We start from the raw sequence: 15,287 nt of genomic DNA, 5'->3' as shown, positions 1-15,287 counted from the left end.
CCGTCGGACTCATTACCACGTAGCGCTGTCTCAATTTTGCCCGGCTATCCAGAATTAGCTTTAACATTATCCAGAAGTCTTTGTGGTTTAGTTCATCTATGCCTCTAAAAGATCAGTCAAACTCATCTACCATGAAACCAGCAGTGGATGAGATGTTTCCTGAAGGAGCTGGTCCTTACGTCGACCTGGATGAGGTTAGTTGGAGAACGTGAACTAGCTACCTGGCTAAAGCTAATTAGTAACGTTACGTAATTGCAAACTTGTGAAATACCGTTTGCTGTTGTCACTGTTTTTTGGATCTTTTCATAGCCATTTATTTCATGATATATTTATGGCTCGGATAGATTTTCACGGTGCAAATCCGTCTGTAAATGATAAATAAATGTGTGCGTTTTCTCACGCAGTAAATTAGTGTTTCCTTGACGTGCTGTCCTTAAACAAGTGAAGTTAATCCGAGGCAAGGCAGATTTATTTGTGTAGCACAGTTCATACACAGGGCGATTGACAGTGCTTTACAAAAATGGAAAAGAGGCAGGTTAAAAACACACAATTACAGTTAAAACATAATCAATACAACATAAATAATAATAATTTAAAACAAAGTAAAATTCAATGTCTGTATTTTGCTAGTATGCACAAAGATGGACAAAATCTAATATTCAGTAATAACTTATTGATTCATAACTAATATTACCAAAGCACAACCTTGCTTGATCCTTTTCCTGAAAGTTTATCAAAAAGTCTAACTATAATGTGAAAGACTGGATTAGAAATAAAATGACGCAGCCTCCAGGAGGTGATTTATAAAACAGACCTATTTATTTTATAGTGCAGACCAAAGTACAGTAGGCTACATGCATCAATCAATAACCACATAATACTGAGCATGATTAATTAATATTATAACATTAACACACTGTACTGTAGCTGTACACTTTTTACCTGTAATAGTACTTATTTTGCTAGCTTTGAAGGACACAGGTTTGTCCCTGTATTTAAAGGTACAAATATAATTAAATTCTGCTAACTGTGTTTGCCGGATTTGAAGTGTGTGGGTCTAAACTGCATGTTTGTGCTCCGACAGGCTGGGGGAAGCACAGGACTGCTGATGGACTTGGCTGCGAATGAAAAGGCAGTTCATGCAGACTTTTTCAATGGTAATGATGTGTTCATACACCTACAATGCAACATACCTTTGTCAAATGGGAAAAAACAGTTTATTTATGTATTTATACAATGTATTGACATCTACTGGTGATGGAAAAAATCATTTTGCATAAAAAACTTGTTAACAGGGCACTACATTCCATGTTTATTGGATTTGTTCACTGCCACATCAGCAACTGCACTACAAGGAGGGAAAATGATCACGATTCACCGGAAACATGTCAATACCTGTCTTATAACAGCAGCAGTATCATCACTTTAGGAGAAAGCATGTTCTTTAATCTAAAATAGATTATTGCTTCAGTCCCTTTTTTGGTTGTAAGAGCTGTTGTCTTGAACAAATGAGGTGTGACACTCAGAGGCCAATTAGTTTCTAAAATTTGCCAAGACTGTTTGTGATAGCTTTTTATGTATTTTCATTTAATTTGACTCAGGTCCATAGTTTTGATCCAACACAGCTCTGCATCAGACTGTTGTCTTGATTTTCCAAGAGGTGTTGATACATTTTTATACCATCAGGCTGTTTTGTAATTATTTTTGGATGTTGCAGCGCAAGTATGAATATTTTTCTCTAGTGACAGAAATGGAATTGAACTGAGGAAGAGTCTGTTGTCTTGAAATAGGAAAGACTGAGTCAGGGTCAGGTTGAATCTATTAGCACACAATATCTTTCCACTCCTCGGCGTCACACCGCTGCTGGTTCCACAGCAGGAAATGTCTTTACTGGCCCCAAAACATTCCTTGTACGCCCACCCCCCTTTTTACAAACTGTGTTTATAATGTAGTGTGATCTCTGTCCTGAGGCGCAGCTACATCAAACAGCCACAACTTCTTGCCATATGCGACACAGATTCCTCATAGTCCTCTCTGCAGGACGTCTTTGTATGAGGCTCATTCAGGGTGGCACGCTTTATTCCCTTCTGATAGAGATACGTACCACTTTACTGTCTGGAGGCTGATTGAGAGCAGCTCCTGATCCCATGTCCTACATTCATAATGGGATTTTAAATGTTCATTCATTTTTAGACAATCACTGTCATATCCAGCCTGTTCTTTCATTTTACAAAAGTAAAAGTGTTGTGGCACCACGGTCTGGGTTAATTTGCGTTATTTCACACTGCCAAGAAACATAAAGGCACGAGCAGATCTGTGAATAATGACATCATTGTGCAGAGTTATTGAGGATTAATCCTGTTTTCAAAGACAATTTTCAAAGGTTTTACTTAATAGAGTAATTTAAAACCTGCAATATCTGCTCCCATTCCATTCAATCTGTTAAATATGTAACAAGTACAACGAGTACAAGTTAACATTTACATACAGGGTGCAAAAAATGTGATTGTCCTAAATTGAGACTTTAAGTATCTTTAAAATTGGTAATTAATCTTTAAATCTGACACTCAAAGGTCTTAAAAATTCCACAGACTAAATAAATACTGTTGCTTTATTTGCTTGGGAAATCTTCTAATGAAGAAAAGAGTGTGTCTAATTTGGGATTAGTGCTGATCATTTTGTCCTAATGCAGATGAGAATGAGTGGAGCCTCCAACACTCTTCCATGGGCTGAGAGGCTCAGGTATGAGATGTAGTAACTTTTGAAAGTCAGTAGTAGAGTCAGTGATCATGGAGAAATAGAAATGTAACATTAGCTGGATTGAAACACAGTTCAAGGGGTCATATTTTTGCTAAACCCACTTTTATTAGTCTTTGGTTCATTTATTTGTGTATTTGGGGATCTTAGTAGTTCCAAAAGTTTGAATTTGAACCCTCCAGGTGCTGCAAAGTTATCTTCATATTCATTTTGGCAAAAATCAAGTGGAATTCTACAACCTGTTTCAATACCTGCTTAATTTGTTTTGTATATAACTAGTTACGTGACGACATTTGCACATATAAGGTCCAGATTTCCGATGAACATTCCTCCGAGTACTCCATAATTGTTTGTCAGCAGCAGAGGTTGTAGTCCATACTAAAATATGTCCATACTTTGAGCTGATTACCTAAAATGTTCAGAGCAGCACAGCCAACAACCTGGAGGGGGTGGGGCGTGAGGTGGCTCATTTGCATTTAAAGGGCCAGCGCTCAAAACGACCTTTCTGGTGTCATTACTCAGAAATAGGGCTGAAGATGGACCTGTGGAGTTGAATTAATGAAGAATTCAGACCCAAACATAGCATTTACAGTTTATGTAGATCACAGGGAAATGTTCTAAAATTGACATTTACATTTATGCATTTGGCAGACGCTTTTTTCCAAAGCGACTTACAGGGGAAAACCAATCAAATCAATCAATCAATCACATTTTATTTATATAGCGCCAGATCACAACAAAAGTTATCTCATGACACTTTATATATAGAGTTGGTCAAAACCAGACGCTAAGCCAATTTAGAGAAACCCAACAGAATGTATAATTCCATTTAAAGAAGCAAAATATCACTCCTTTAACACTGTTTCAAGGCTAAAACTATGAAGCCTGTTGTACTGTTAGTTTTATGAATGTTTTATGAAGTTTGATTAAATATGCCTTAAAATGCCTCAAGTCATAAATTGGACTGTGTTAAACCTGCAGATACCCTGTACATAAGGAATTATATTTTAAAGCCTTGGCCAGTGGAATTTGGACAACCCGAAAAATGCTTTTGTTTTGGGTCAGGTTTTAATGTTTTTTTTTTTTTTTCTAGTGTAATTTAAGGCATCACTGGAGCATTACCACAACTGCACTTGCAAATAAAGAATGCCTGAATGCCATTTTCAAAATCTACTTTGCAATGCTTTTTCAGCTGAGCACAGTCTGTTATTTTAACAGTCGTTTATCATCCAGCTCTAGTTTATAGCATATATATCAGCAGTGTTGTTTGTATTGGTAGATGAGTGAGACATTTTTGTCTAGAAATACTGAAATTAGTTGGAGGTGTAGAAAAAGAGCCAACTTTGCATAGTTTGAGATGTAGCAGTTATGGCAGCATATTAATGGTTTTGAAATTAAATATTTGACATTAATTTTTGTTCACTTCAAGGAATGGAGTGAATTTTCCATAACTGGGAAGACAACTGTCACAGAAGTTACAACTTGACAGGAGGAATTTTGCCCCCTGACAGCACCTGTCTTTCATTGTAAATAATGTGTTTTTGTGTGTGTTTGTGAAGGCTTTAATTAGGCTCAAAATATTTGTTTTTCTGGCATGTGCTGTCTGAGATTTCTATGTTTTGTGTGTTTGATGACAACTTTTAAAGCAGCACTTTGTGCATGAGTAATTTTTTGTTTGCATTTCTCTGATGTGTCTAGACTGAATGTGGGCTGTGCAGTAGATAAGTGTTCAAGTGTTTTTATGGTTTTGTGTCAGCTGTAACCCTGTGGCCAGAGGCATTGTGTTTTTGGGTTGTCTGCTTCAGTGAAATATTATTGAGATCACAATATGGTGCAGTTTCCAAATGGCAGGAGTGGTTAATTTTTTGACAATGGTTTACAAGTGGGCGTTGTGATGCTACAGTGGTCTGTAAGTCATGTTCTCCTAATCAAACAGAACATGGTGAAAATGAAATGTAATGTACAAATTCACCCTGAAACATTACATTCAGTCATGAATGCAACAGACATATTTTCTGTCAGATTTTTTAGCTTATTATTCAGCTCTTTTGGTATCCATCCTGTTGAGAACTCAATATCTCATGAATACCATAAAAGTGTTTTTTTTCTTTTTCAAATTTGGTGCAAAGGTTCATTTTAACTTAAGGATGAAGTGACTAGTTTTTGATGGTCAAATGTCACTGTTACGTCAAAAATTACATGTTGAAATAAAGAAGTCAATCCCTAATTATAGAAAAAAATGTAACATAAATGAAGTTATGACATTTATATCCAAAAGGACAAATGTTATGCTCAGTTCCTTGTAATAAAGTGATTAATATCAAGTCTCTGCTGCAGTTTCAACAAACATGGATGGTATTGGCAACTTGACACAAAATGGTAATTCTAGTTTTAACTCAACAAATCGTACACATGAAATATACTTAAAATATATATTAAAACTAGGGCTGCACGATTTTGGCCAAAAATAAAATCCTGATTTTTTTCCTCTAAAAACTCGATTTTCGATTTCGATTTTTGGGTTAAACTACAAAAGACAACAGAAGTCAGCATGTGGTTTTCGTGAGCAGCCCACAATGCAAGGCACTGCTCTGACCTCAAATCTGTGATGGTATCACATGATGGGCCCACAGAAGTTTTTTTTTTTTTTTCATTAAATCTTTATTGAATGAAGCAGGGTATACAAACAATGTATACAACAAGAAAATAACATGACAAGTTTGCCAGGGGGAATACACTATAATACAGTGTCCAATCATAGCAAATACTGATGGTTTTTATAGCCTTTTTGTTTCTAGTTTGTTGTTGTTTATCTAACAGCTTTAAATAAAGTTCAACATCTTTCCAAAAATAAATAATATTTGGTTTTGTGTTACAGAACTTACATTTGTGAATGAAAAATAGCAAGTAAGAGAAATAAATTAATTCTAAAAAAAATTTTTTTTTTTTACTTTTTGGGGTATCTGGGCCCACAGAAGTGATACCAATGTAAGTCAGTGACAGGCATCAGTCCTGTGTGCGTGGACCACGGAATATGAGTGATCCCCATGCAGTTATATTTAAACTGGGGGATCCGTGCGTGAAGCATCGGCTTACATTGGTATCACTACTGCGGGCTCATTAACAGATTTAACGTCCGTGGTCATTGCACAGACTTCTGTGAAAGACCGCTGTCACAGATAGGAGGAGGAGCCTATGGTAGGCTTCCGTAGGTGGCACAAGAGAGATGAAAATTGATGAAAATTTGACGATTTCCCTTTTTTAAAAATCGTCCTAATTTAAAAAATCCGATTTCGATTTAAAATCGATTAATCGCGCAGCCCTAATTAAAACTACTAATGATAATGGGGAAAGCATTGCCAAACATGTAAACAGGCTCTCAGCTTCACTGTAAATTTGCGTTAAAAGGCTGGTATATCAGAGTAACATGTCTCAACTTTAACTTGAGTAGGTTTATAGAAACAACTGCCACATCCTGCTTCTGAACTGCACAATGGGAAACATGTTTGATTCAGAGGTTAAAGTGTACACACTGACAGGCGAAGAGGATGTGGCACATATTCGTATGCATGTCCCTACAGTTCTCATGCTGACCTCTGACCTCACAAACTGACAGACCCACAGGAAGGCAGACTCCCCAGCAAGTGCATTCCCAGATCCTTTTACTTTTATCACCTGCACCCCTTCGACCCCCACCGCCCTAGAAGTCTGCTTTATGAGAAAGTGCCTGAGTTGCACAAAAATGTCGAAAGCAGCCAGCGTTGTGTTACGCAACCAATTTATGTCTGTTGTCTTTACACAGATTTTGAAGACCTGTTTGATGACGATGACATACTGTGACACAGGCCAACGTCCTCAGAGCGATGATGGATCATATTCACGGCACCTCTCACCTTTTTTTTTTCTCCTTTACCTTTTTTTTTTTTTTTTTGCAGACGGCAAACTAGCCATTTACTCTCTAATGACATACAATTTCCTTTCATAGTTGTCCTAGTTCTAGGCTTTTTAAAACATCCTTAAAAAGTTGTCACTGGCTCCAGATGTTGTGAAATACTTAACATCCCAGGGATTCCTTCATATATGGTATGTTGAAATTAGGAGCTTGTATCGTGCTCACGCCTCGGACTTCGTCTAAACTGGATTGCAGGTTTGTGTGCACCGAAAACACCTGTTAGGACTAGTAATTATAGATATGATGAACAGAGCTGCACATGCTGTCACCCTTAAACATACTGCAGATGGCATGTGATAAATGTTCTACTGAAGTCCGCTTAAATTATTTGTGACAGTGTGTGTAAATCATAATAACATACATTCTGTGTGTTTGGTTTGTATATCAGCTGTATCTCCTGTTACGTCATGGTTTTGTATATATGTGTATAGCAGTTATCCAACAACATTTGTATTTTTGTGATGGAATTTACATGTGATGATGCTCAAAATCAATAAATAGCACTTTGTATACTTCTATATATCTTGTTTAATTATTGGCAGATGTGGCCGTTTGATTCATTTAAGTCTTGATCCAATAGAATTAACAAACAGCATAACTTTTTTTTAAAATCCAAAAATAGTAAATTCATTTACTTGTAGTCATCTCTATTGTTTATAAATTTATTTCATTTATGCTTAACCCTCCGGTATCCGGGTGTGCCTTTTAGGCACACTTTGCACTTCGTGTCAAAAAACTTCATATTATTTTTCACAATTTAAGTAAGGTTAGAATTCAAAAGTTGTTCATTTTTGCATGATCTTTAAAATTCTGGCCACCAACTAAAATGTGCACATTGTAAACAAAAGAAAATTACAAGACTAGCATCTGTCTGCGAAGTGTGCCTGAAACGCACTATTTCTTCCATTTGATATGTATGATTAGGGCTGACCTTGATTTACAAAAATAAAATCAAATTAGAGCAGAAAAATAAATCAATATATAATATTTAATAGTTTGATTTATAGGTGTGCATTTTACGCACACTTGGTGACAGATGCTAGTATTTTTGAACATTTGACCTAGCGCCAAAAATAATAATGCAAATTAACCAATGTTGGAGTTAATCATTGACATATGCCAGGATGAAAAAATCAAATAATATGTAATCCACTTTTTATGTAGTATATTGAAAAAAATTAATTTTTTGTGTTTTTTGCATCCAAAAAAAAATGGTTTGTTTCCATTACAAACACGGCGTTTAAAGAGTTAAAAAATGTGACAATTATTGAGTATTTGGTATTTTTATTTACGGCTCAAGTTGATGAAATAGAAAAAAGTGTAAAAGAATTAAAAACAAACTGTATGAAAATTTGTTTGACATTATTCCACAAGAGTGACAAAAAGGCACACTTGGTGCTTAGTAAGGGCCTTACTGGACGGGATACCGGAGGGTTAACTTTGAGTATTTTGAGTTGAAATTGCAAAAAAGAAATAATGGTGCTAAAAAAAATAAAAATACCTGCAGCAAATGAATCACAGGTCCAACTGACATATGGTAGAACTCAAACAAAACAAGAAAATCAGAGATTGCAGACCGTTGCCCTTTTAGTTCATATCCATCATACTGAATAAATCCACTGTGTCACAACATTCAACAGTACATTACATTATTAATCACCTGACTCATACCCCCAGGATTTTTTTTTTCATGTTTCTGTCAGTAGTTTCAGAGTTACTTGTGGTGGAATGGATGTGATTTCTCTGTTACCAGACTATGAGGTCTTACTCTCTCTTAAAAAGGAATGAACAATGAGTTTAAAAAAAAAAAAACCCATCTGAAGACACTATACTTAAAACTAAGGTCAGGAATTACAATCAAATATGTCAGATTTAGAAATAAAATTATGATCTCAGTTCTAGAAATTGATCATTTTGATATATATTGTCATGTACCATGTGGTTTTATGTTTTTTTCCAGACCAATACCTGCCTTCATTTCCAAGAAAATGACAAAAATGTCAAAAAGTGTCCAATCTCCCAGTAGCTAAAAATCTGGATACAGCTCGAGATAATCCTTGAGATAGACTGAGATGTAGTAGAGACCTACATACTTTACCTTGTGTGAAACTGTCAAGTTGAAATATGCAGTAGATTTTTGAGTTATGGATGCAGACAGACCCAATTGCAGTTCCCTCACAGGGGTGATAGGGGATACTGCAATATAATAAACAACGGTGCTAAAAATATGAAAAAGCAATTCAGGTCAGAATAACTTAAGCTGCACGTAAATTATGAAATGAAGACGGATCCATATAGACTGTAGGATTCACAAATCAAAATATCGCTTACATCTACCAAAAAGAGAGAAGGTATATGAGTCTGAAGAACTTGCATCAGACCAACCTGAGGCTGAATGTGATGAATCCAAAACTGCAGTCAGTTAAACACATACAATATGGTCACTTTTGAAAGAGACCCCATAAACAGAAACCAGAACACTGAAGAGACTCAGATGTTTTTCTTTTTCCTTTTCTTTTTTTTTTTTTTTTTTTTGCAATAAAGCACAGTGGGAGTGGGTGCTGTGTGCGTCTGTTGTTATAAGCCTTCAGGTCTTTGTGTGTCGGTAGATTACATCACCAGTGTGAAAGAAAACTGTGTCCCATGGAGAATGTGAAAACTGGACATGTTCCTGCACAGCAACACATGGTTATTATTTTTTTAGTTCCTCAATGAAAGTATCGTGTAGAGCTTAAATATTTATATCCAGACTCCTCACATGCACCACAGTGAATGCTGATCTGAGGGTCAATAATATTTCCAGCATTTTTTAATATTTCAAGAAGAAGCTTTTTTTTTTTTTTTTTTGGTTTTTAAATTAGTCAGCATGACTTGGAGACAGATAAGCTGAAGAGCATAAAATGCATACTGCAGGTTTCCAAAAGCGGGTGGTACAGAATCAGCAAAACAGAAAAGTGTGTTGTCAGCACAGAAATGTCCAACAGTTATGCACAAGACAATAGTATTAATTACCCTCAAACCTCTCGATTGTGCATCAGTGGGGAGTCCACACCAAAGTCCTAAATGACTTTAAGAATAAAAAAAAGAAAAAGTATCTGCAGAGGAGTCAGTGCTGCTTAGTTAAGACCAACAAACATAAGAAAATGATCAGCTGCGTTCATGAGGTTTTATAAAGTCATGACCAGTCTGTAGATAATTTCAAGGAACTATAAGGATTTTTTTCTGTTGAAATTTAACCCTCAAAGACCTAAATGACCAGCTGGTGACCAAAAGCGTCTACTGATCTAAAATGTTTAACAACTTTTGAACTACTGTTCTTATCAATACATGTAAATAACTGATGTAAAATATAGTTTGTCATTTTTTCATAGTCATCAGAAATGACCCATTTGTACGTTCAGAGGTGAGCGTGGAAACACCGTCATCTTCTACAACATTGTTCCACCGGTAAATTGCTGTCGTTCGCATCTGTAAATGTCACTCACTTGCACACTTGTAAAAAGTTACCTACTGCACACTTGCTACTTTATCATTATTATTGCTATTTTTTTGTCACTTTTGTCACTTAAACTTGTTTATATTTTTTATTTTCTGTTGTAATTGATGCATACTGTCTTGTGCTGCTGTACATACTTGAATTTCCCCCTTGGGGGATCAATAAAGTATATCTTATCTTATCTTATCTTATCTTATCTTATCTTATCTTATCTTATCTTATCTTATCTTATCTTATCTTAAAACCCATGACACATAACAGTAGTTGTAGACACTGTTTTTATGTTCAATTAATGATCTATTTTGCTAGAAAAGTAACTTTTTCTTCAGTTTTCTCTTTTCTAATATAATAACCTTTGAATTAACTCTGAGCTTTTATGAACAGCTACATGATTACTAAATTAAATAGACGAAAATATATGATTTTCACTGAAAAATGCAAAACGCTGAGGATAATTATAATAAATAAGCCTTGGGAAAGGTTAAGTGTTAAGAAGAATTAATTTGTACGCCACCAAAAACAGTTCTGGGTCTGCAAGGTCTAGGGTTAACTAAGCAAATAATTCAGATCCTTCTATTTTATAATTACTGCAGCGATTAATATGTTTCAGCTGCAACCTGTTCCTTTTTATTTATCTAACCAGATAAAATCCCATTGAGATCGAGATCTCTTTTATAAGGGTGTCCTGGCCCAGCAATTAAGCACTCCACACCATACCATAATGAAAAACAGGTTCAAAGATCAGTGATAACAAAAAAAAAAAAAAAAAAAAAAAAAAAACAGGCAATAATTTGGTAATAACACACAATAATAATAAGAGTTTGTCAACATTTTTAAAGTACAAAGTAGCTTTCGGTCACCAGCAATTTTTTTTAAATTGCAAGATCTGGTCGAGGTTAGCAACAATTTAAAAACATAGGCACTGTCCAAGGGGTTCTCTCTGTCTAGTCAGTTAAATGGTAAAACATGCTTGTAGTGTAATGAGGTGTGGTATTTTCAGCTCTGACTGAACGGTATTCCAGGCAGAGGGGCCACAAAACTGAAGACCACTTCCCCATTCCAGTTTGAACCCTGGGAACATTCAGATGATGAATATCACATGTCTGTAGGGCAGAGGGGCCAGAGGTGGGTAATCCCAGGTTCATCAAGTCAAAGTCCTGCCATGTATTGGTTCTAACCTGTTCACTGAACCAGCCCATTTTGATGAGCACAGGTAGATGGGGTAATTAGTGGAACCACCAGTGTTAAGTGAAAAGGTTGGAACTGATACATGGCAGGACTTTGACTTAATGAACCTGGGATTACCCACCTCTGATAAGGGCTATTGGTTCTGTGAACAACAGAAGATAAACATGAGGGGAGGCTGAAAAGTTCCTAGCCTGACTAAGAAGGAGTTATTCCACAGCAATGAAACTTGGCATACATTAAATTCAACCTCTCTTGATACTAATTGCATGATTTCCTTCCAGATAAACCCATATTGGATCAATAATTTAGGACTTTGAACAGTAGTACCAGAGACATTTGTGAACCATCCGTGGCACCGTGGTCTTATCAAATGTCTGCAGAAAAAGGGGTGAGCCCCCCAGGGCATTCATGCTGACATGGTTGCTATAGGGCACAGGTGTCAAACATGTGGCCTGGGGGCCAAAACCGGCCCGCAAAAGGTTCCATTCCGGCCCGCTGGATGAAAGTGCAAAAATGAACCTGAACAGTCCAGGTTGTCCAAATCCTTTTGGTTCAGGTTCCACATACAGACCAATGTGATCTACAGTAAAAATAACAACACAATAACCCATAAATAATGACAATGACAAATTTTCTTTGTGAAAAATTATGTCGAAAAAATTTCAGTGAAAACTGTCAAAATATTTACATTTACAAAACTATTCTTTCACAATAAAATGCAAATAAATACATAAATAAAAACAAAGATGAACAACCTGAAATGTGCAGTTTTAACAATATTCTGCCTGTTACTAAATGTTTTGTGCATTTATGGATCCACTGTGATCTATAGTTGTGCTAATAATAAGAGATGGAATATTGTAATAATTGTTCAAATTTTAGTTCCAAACTCCAAAATTGTAACAATATTCTGCCTGTTACCAAATGTTTATGGAACACTGTGTGTAATGTACATGTATAAATAATAAGTCTAGGAATAATATTGTTAAAACTGCACTAATTTTTCAAATGAAATTTCTGTTTTTTCAGGTTATTCACATCTTTTTTGTAAAATGTAAATATTTTCATAATTTAATTGGGGTTTTTTTTTGTACTAAAACAAAAAGAAAAACTTGGATTTGTTATTATTTATAGGTTACTAAGTCATTATTTTACTGGTCTGGCCCACTTGAGATCAAATTGGGCTAAATATGGCCCCTGAACCAAAATGAGTTTGACAGCCCTGCTATAGGGGATGATGCTCCAGCTTTATCAACTGTGCAAAACTGGAAAGAGGAATTCAAGAGGGGGAGGGAGAACGAAGGAGGGATGAAAAGCAAGCATTTTCATGAAATGTCTGTAGTACTACTTTTCAAAGTCCTAAATTATTTATCCAGTTTGGGTTTATCTGGAAGGAAGCCATGCAGTTAGTATCAGGAAAGGTTGAATTTAATGTATGCCAAGTTTCATTGCTGTGCAATAACTCCTTCTTAGTCAGGCTATGAACTTTTCAGCCCCCCCTTGTATGATGGAACCAACCCAAGAAGAGCCTTATAGAGCAGTAACATCTAATGGGTGAACCCTCGGGAGCTCAGTGAAGGTCACCCAGCTTTAGCGTACAGTTCACAGCAGTGAGTGAGACGACTACAGCCAGTGATAACTCTGACTGATGCACTGAGGAGCTTCTCAAACAACCATCAGTTTTAAAGTTGAGCATAAAGAATGGACTGTGTTTCAATGGATAAAGGTCATGTGATCTGATGAGTCCACATTGACCCTGTTTCAGAGTGGATGTAATAATTACCCATCATGCCTAGTGCCTACAGTACAAGTCTATAGGGGTAGTGCTATGATATGGGGCTGCTTCAGTAACATTATGTGTGCATAAACTGAGGTCAGCCGAACCTGAATGTACTGAATGACCAGATGGGATCATCTGTGGATTTTTTGTTCTCTGAAGACACAGACATATTTCAAGATGACAATACCAGGATTCAGTGGGATCAAATAATGAAAGTGGTCTTCAGGGAGTATGAGACACCATTTCCACACATGGATTGGCCACTACAGAGTCCAGACCTGAACCCTGCTGAGACTCTTTGGGATCAGTACATTAGATCCTGGTGAAAAATTAATGCAAATCTGGACAGACCAAGGTTATTATCGTTAACGAAAACTAACGAAATGACGAACACTAGAATTGAAAAAACATTTTCGTTAACTGAAATAAATAAGAACTATAATTAAAAGAAAAATACGGTAACTAACTGAAACTGTATTGTGTGCTTATAAAACTAACTAAAACGTATAAAGATTATGGATAAAATTCCCTTTGTTTTCATCTTTGTCAATGTTGGATTAATACAAAAGCGATTTATTTCACTCTAGCACTTTTAGCTAGCAGCACCATACGACACTTGACGGTCCGTCACTTGTGGTTTCCAGTCGTCTTCTGGTCCCCACTCTACCTGGAAACATGGAGACTAAAGTTGGGAGAAAGCAGCAGAGTCCTGTCTGGAATTATTTGAATACAATGACAGAGAAGAAGGGAAAAGATATTAAAAAAAAAGTAAAACTAAACTAAAACTAAGCATTTAGAAAAAAACTAAAACTAATAAAAACTAGCAAACCTGCTTTAAAAACGAATTAAAAAAAGTCAAAACTAAATAAAACTAAACTATAATGAAAAATCCAAAACCATTATAACCATGGGACAAACATATGACATTTATTATGACACTGCAAAAGCACTGCCTGAATGCATCCTGTAATCAAAGGCAAAGGCAGTCCAACAAAATATTGACTGTTTTGTTTTTTGGTTGGACAATTTATTTTACACAAAAAAATTCTTTAAGAACAAGAAAACATAATTAGTTTTTGTTAGTAACATTTTGCTTGAAGGGCCATAGAGCTGACATACTGTGTATAAACAGTTAATAGTGTATAAAGTGTTCCTCTGGAGTGTTCCATTACATCCTATGGTCCTCATCAGTAGGTGGAATATGATAAATATCAATAAATAGGTGTTCATATTTGATATTTGGTTAATATTAATGTAATTCTTCATTTTGAGACTCAAAAAACTAAATTTCAAACTGATTACTAGAGGTTATTTGGGCACATTTTCCCTGCAGAAATCTTGCCAAAATCTATATTTAGGTTTACTTAATCCCATTTGAGTTTTTCCACAACACACTACACAACTTTTAATAGTAAATAATGAATTATTAATGATTTGCTGATCATTTCTTTGTATGTGACATGCATCTGAAAGCACATCTGAAGGGTATAAATAAAAGCAGTTGACAGACGTAATTTTTTTAAGAGCGTTTTTAATTAGATTTTCTGTCACAAACAGTTTTAGCCTTAATCTTAGTGAAGTTGGCATGATTTGTTTCCATGTGGGGACAGAGACAGGCATCTCTCCTGGTGGCTGTTCTGCTTTAAGCTGCAGAAGACAACCATTTGTCTCGTTCTGTGACAGCCCCGGTTATTCTGAAATGTGTAAATTGCAGGGATTATGGCCAAGGCTGAGTCATCATCAGTCACATTCCTGAGGGGACAAAGTGTGTAACTGTAGAAGAGCAGTGTGTAGGAACTGAGTGACAGAAATGCTCATGGCAGAGAAATTAAATTTACTTTGGTTTTAATTTAATGTAGACAATGGGAAACCAAGCTTGCTGATATGAAATAAAATTTTAAAAAACCTGCTCTTTCATAAACAAAAAACATTAAATATTCCACCCTGTACAGATTCTGGACAACGTAACTGTATTTATAAGCACACTGTGTACATCCGCAGTGTGTTTTATGGGATATATAACTGCAAATTCTGGGCTGCACAGCCAGGCAACGTGGCATATCCAGGCTTCAGGATCATGTACCAAACAAACAGCAGTGCTGGCATGTCGGTCC

General features: G+C 36.0%; 1 protein-coding gene across 1 annotated transcript; it reads left to right on the top strand.

Annotated features, from left to right (window-relative positions):
• On the top strand, nt 1-7,224 carry LOC115437723 (COP9 signalosome complex subunit 9). The gene is made up of 3 exons (XM_030161046.1): nt 1-194; nt 1,085-1,157; nt 6,560-7,224. Exons 1-3 carry the CDS (start codon nt 99-101, stop codon nt 6,595-6,597), a joined length of 207 nt encoding a protein of 68 aa, XP_030016906.1. The 5' UTR covers nt 1-98; the 3' UTR covers nt 6,598-7,224.
• The last annotated feature ends 8,063 nt before the right edge of the window (nt 7,225-15,287 follow it).

Source organism: Sphaeramia orbicularis, chromosome 17 (assembly GCF_902148855.1).
Source record: "Sphaeramia orbicularis chromosome 17, fSphaOr1.1, whole genome shotgun sequence".
In the NCBI taxonomy this organism is placed as follows: Eukaryota; Metazoa; Chordata; class Actinopteri; order Kurtiformes; family Apogonidae; genus Sphaeramia; species Sphaeramia orbicularis.
The sequence above is the reverse complement of the archived record's forward strand: the minus strand, read 5'-3'. Positions and strand labels throughout refer to the sequence as shown.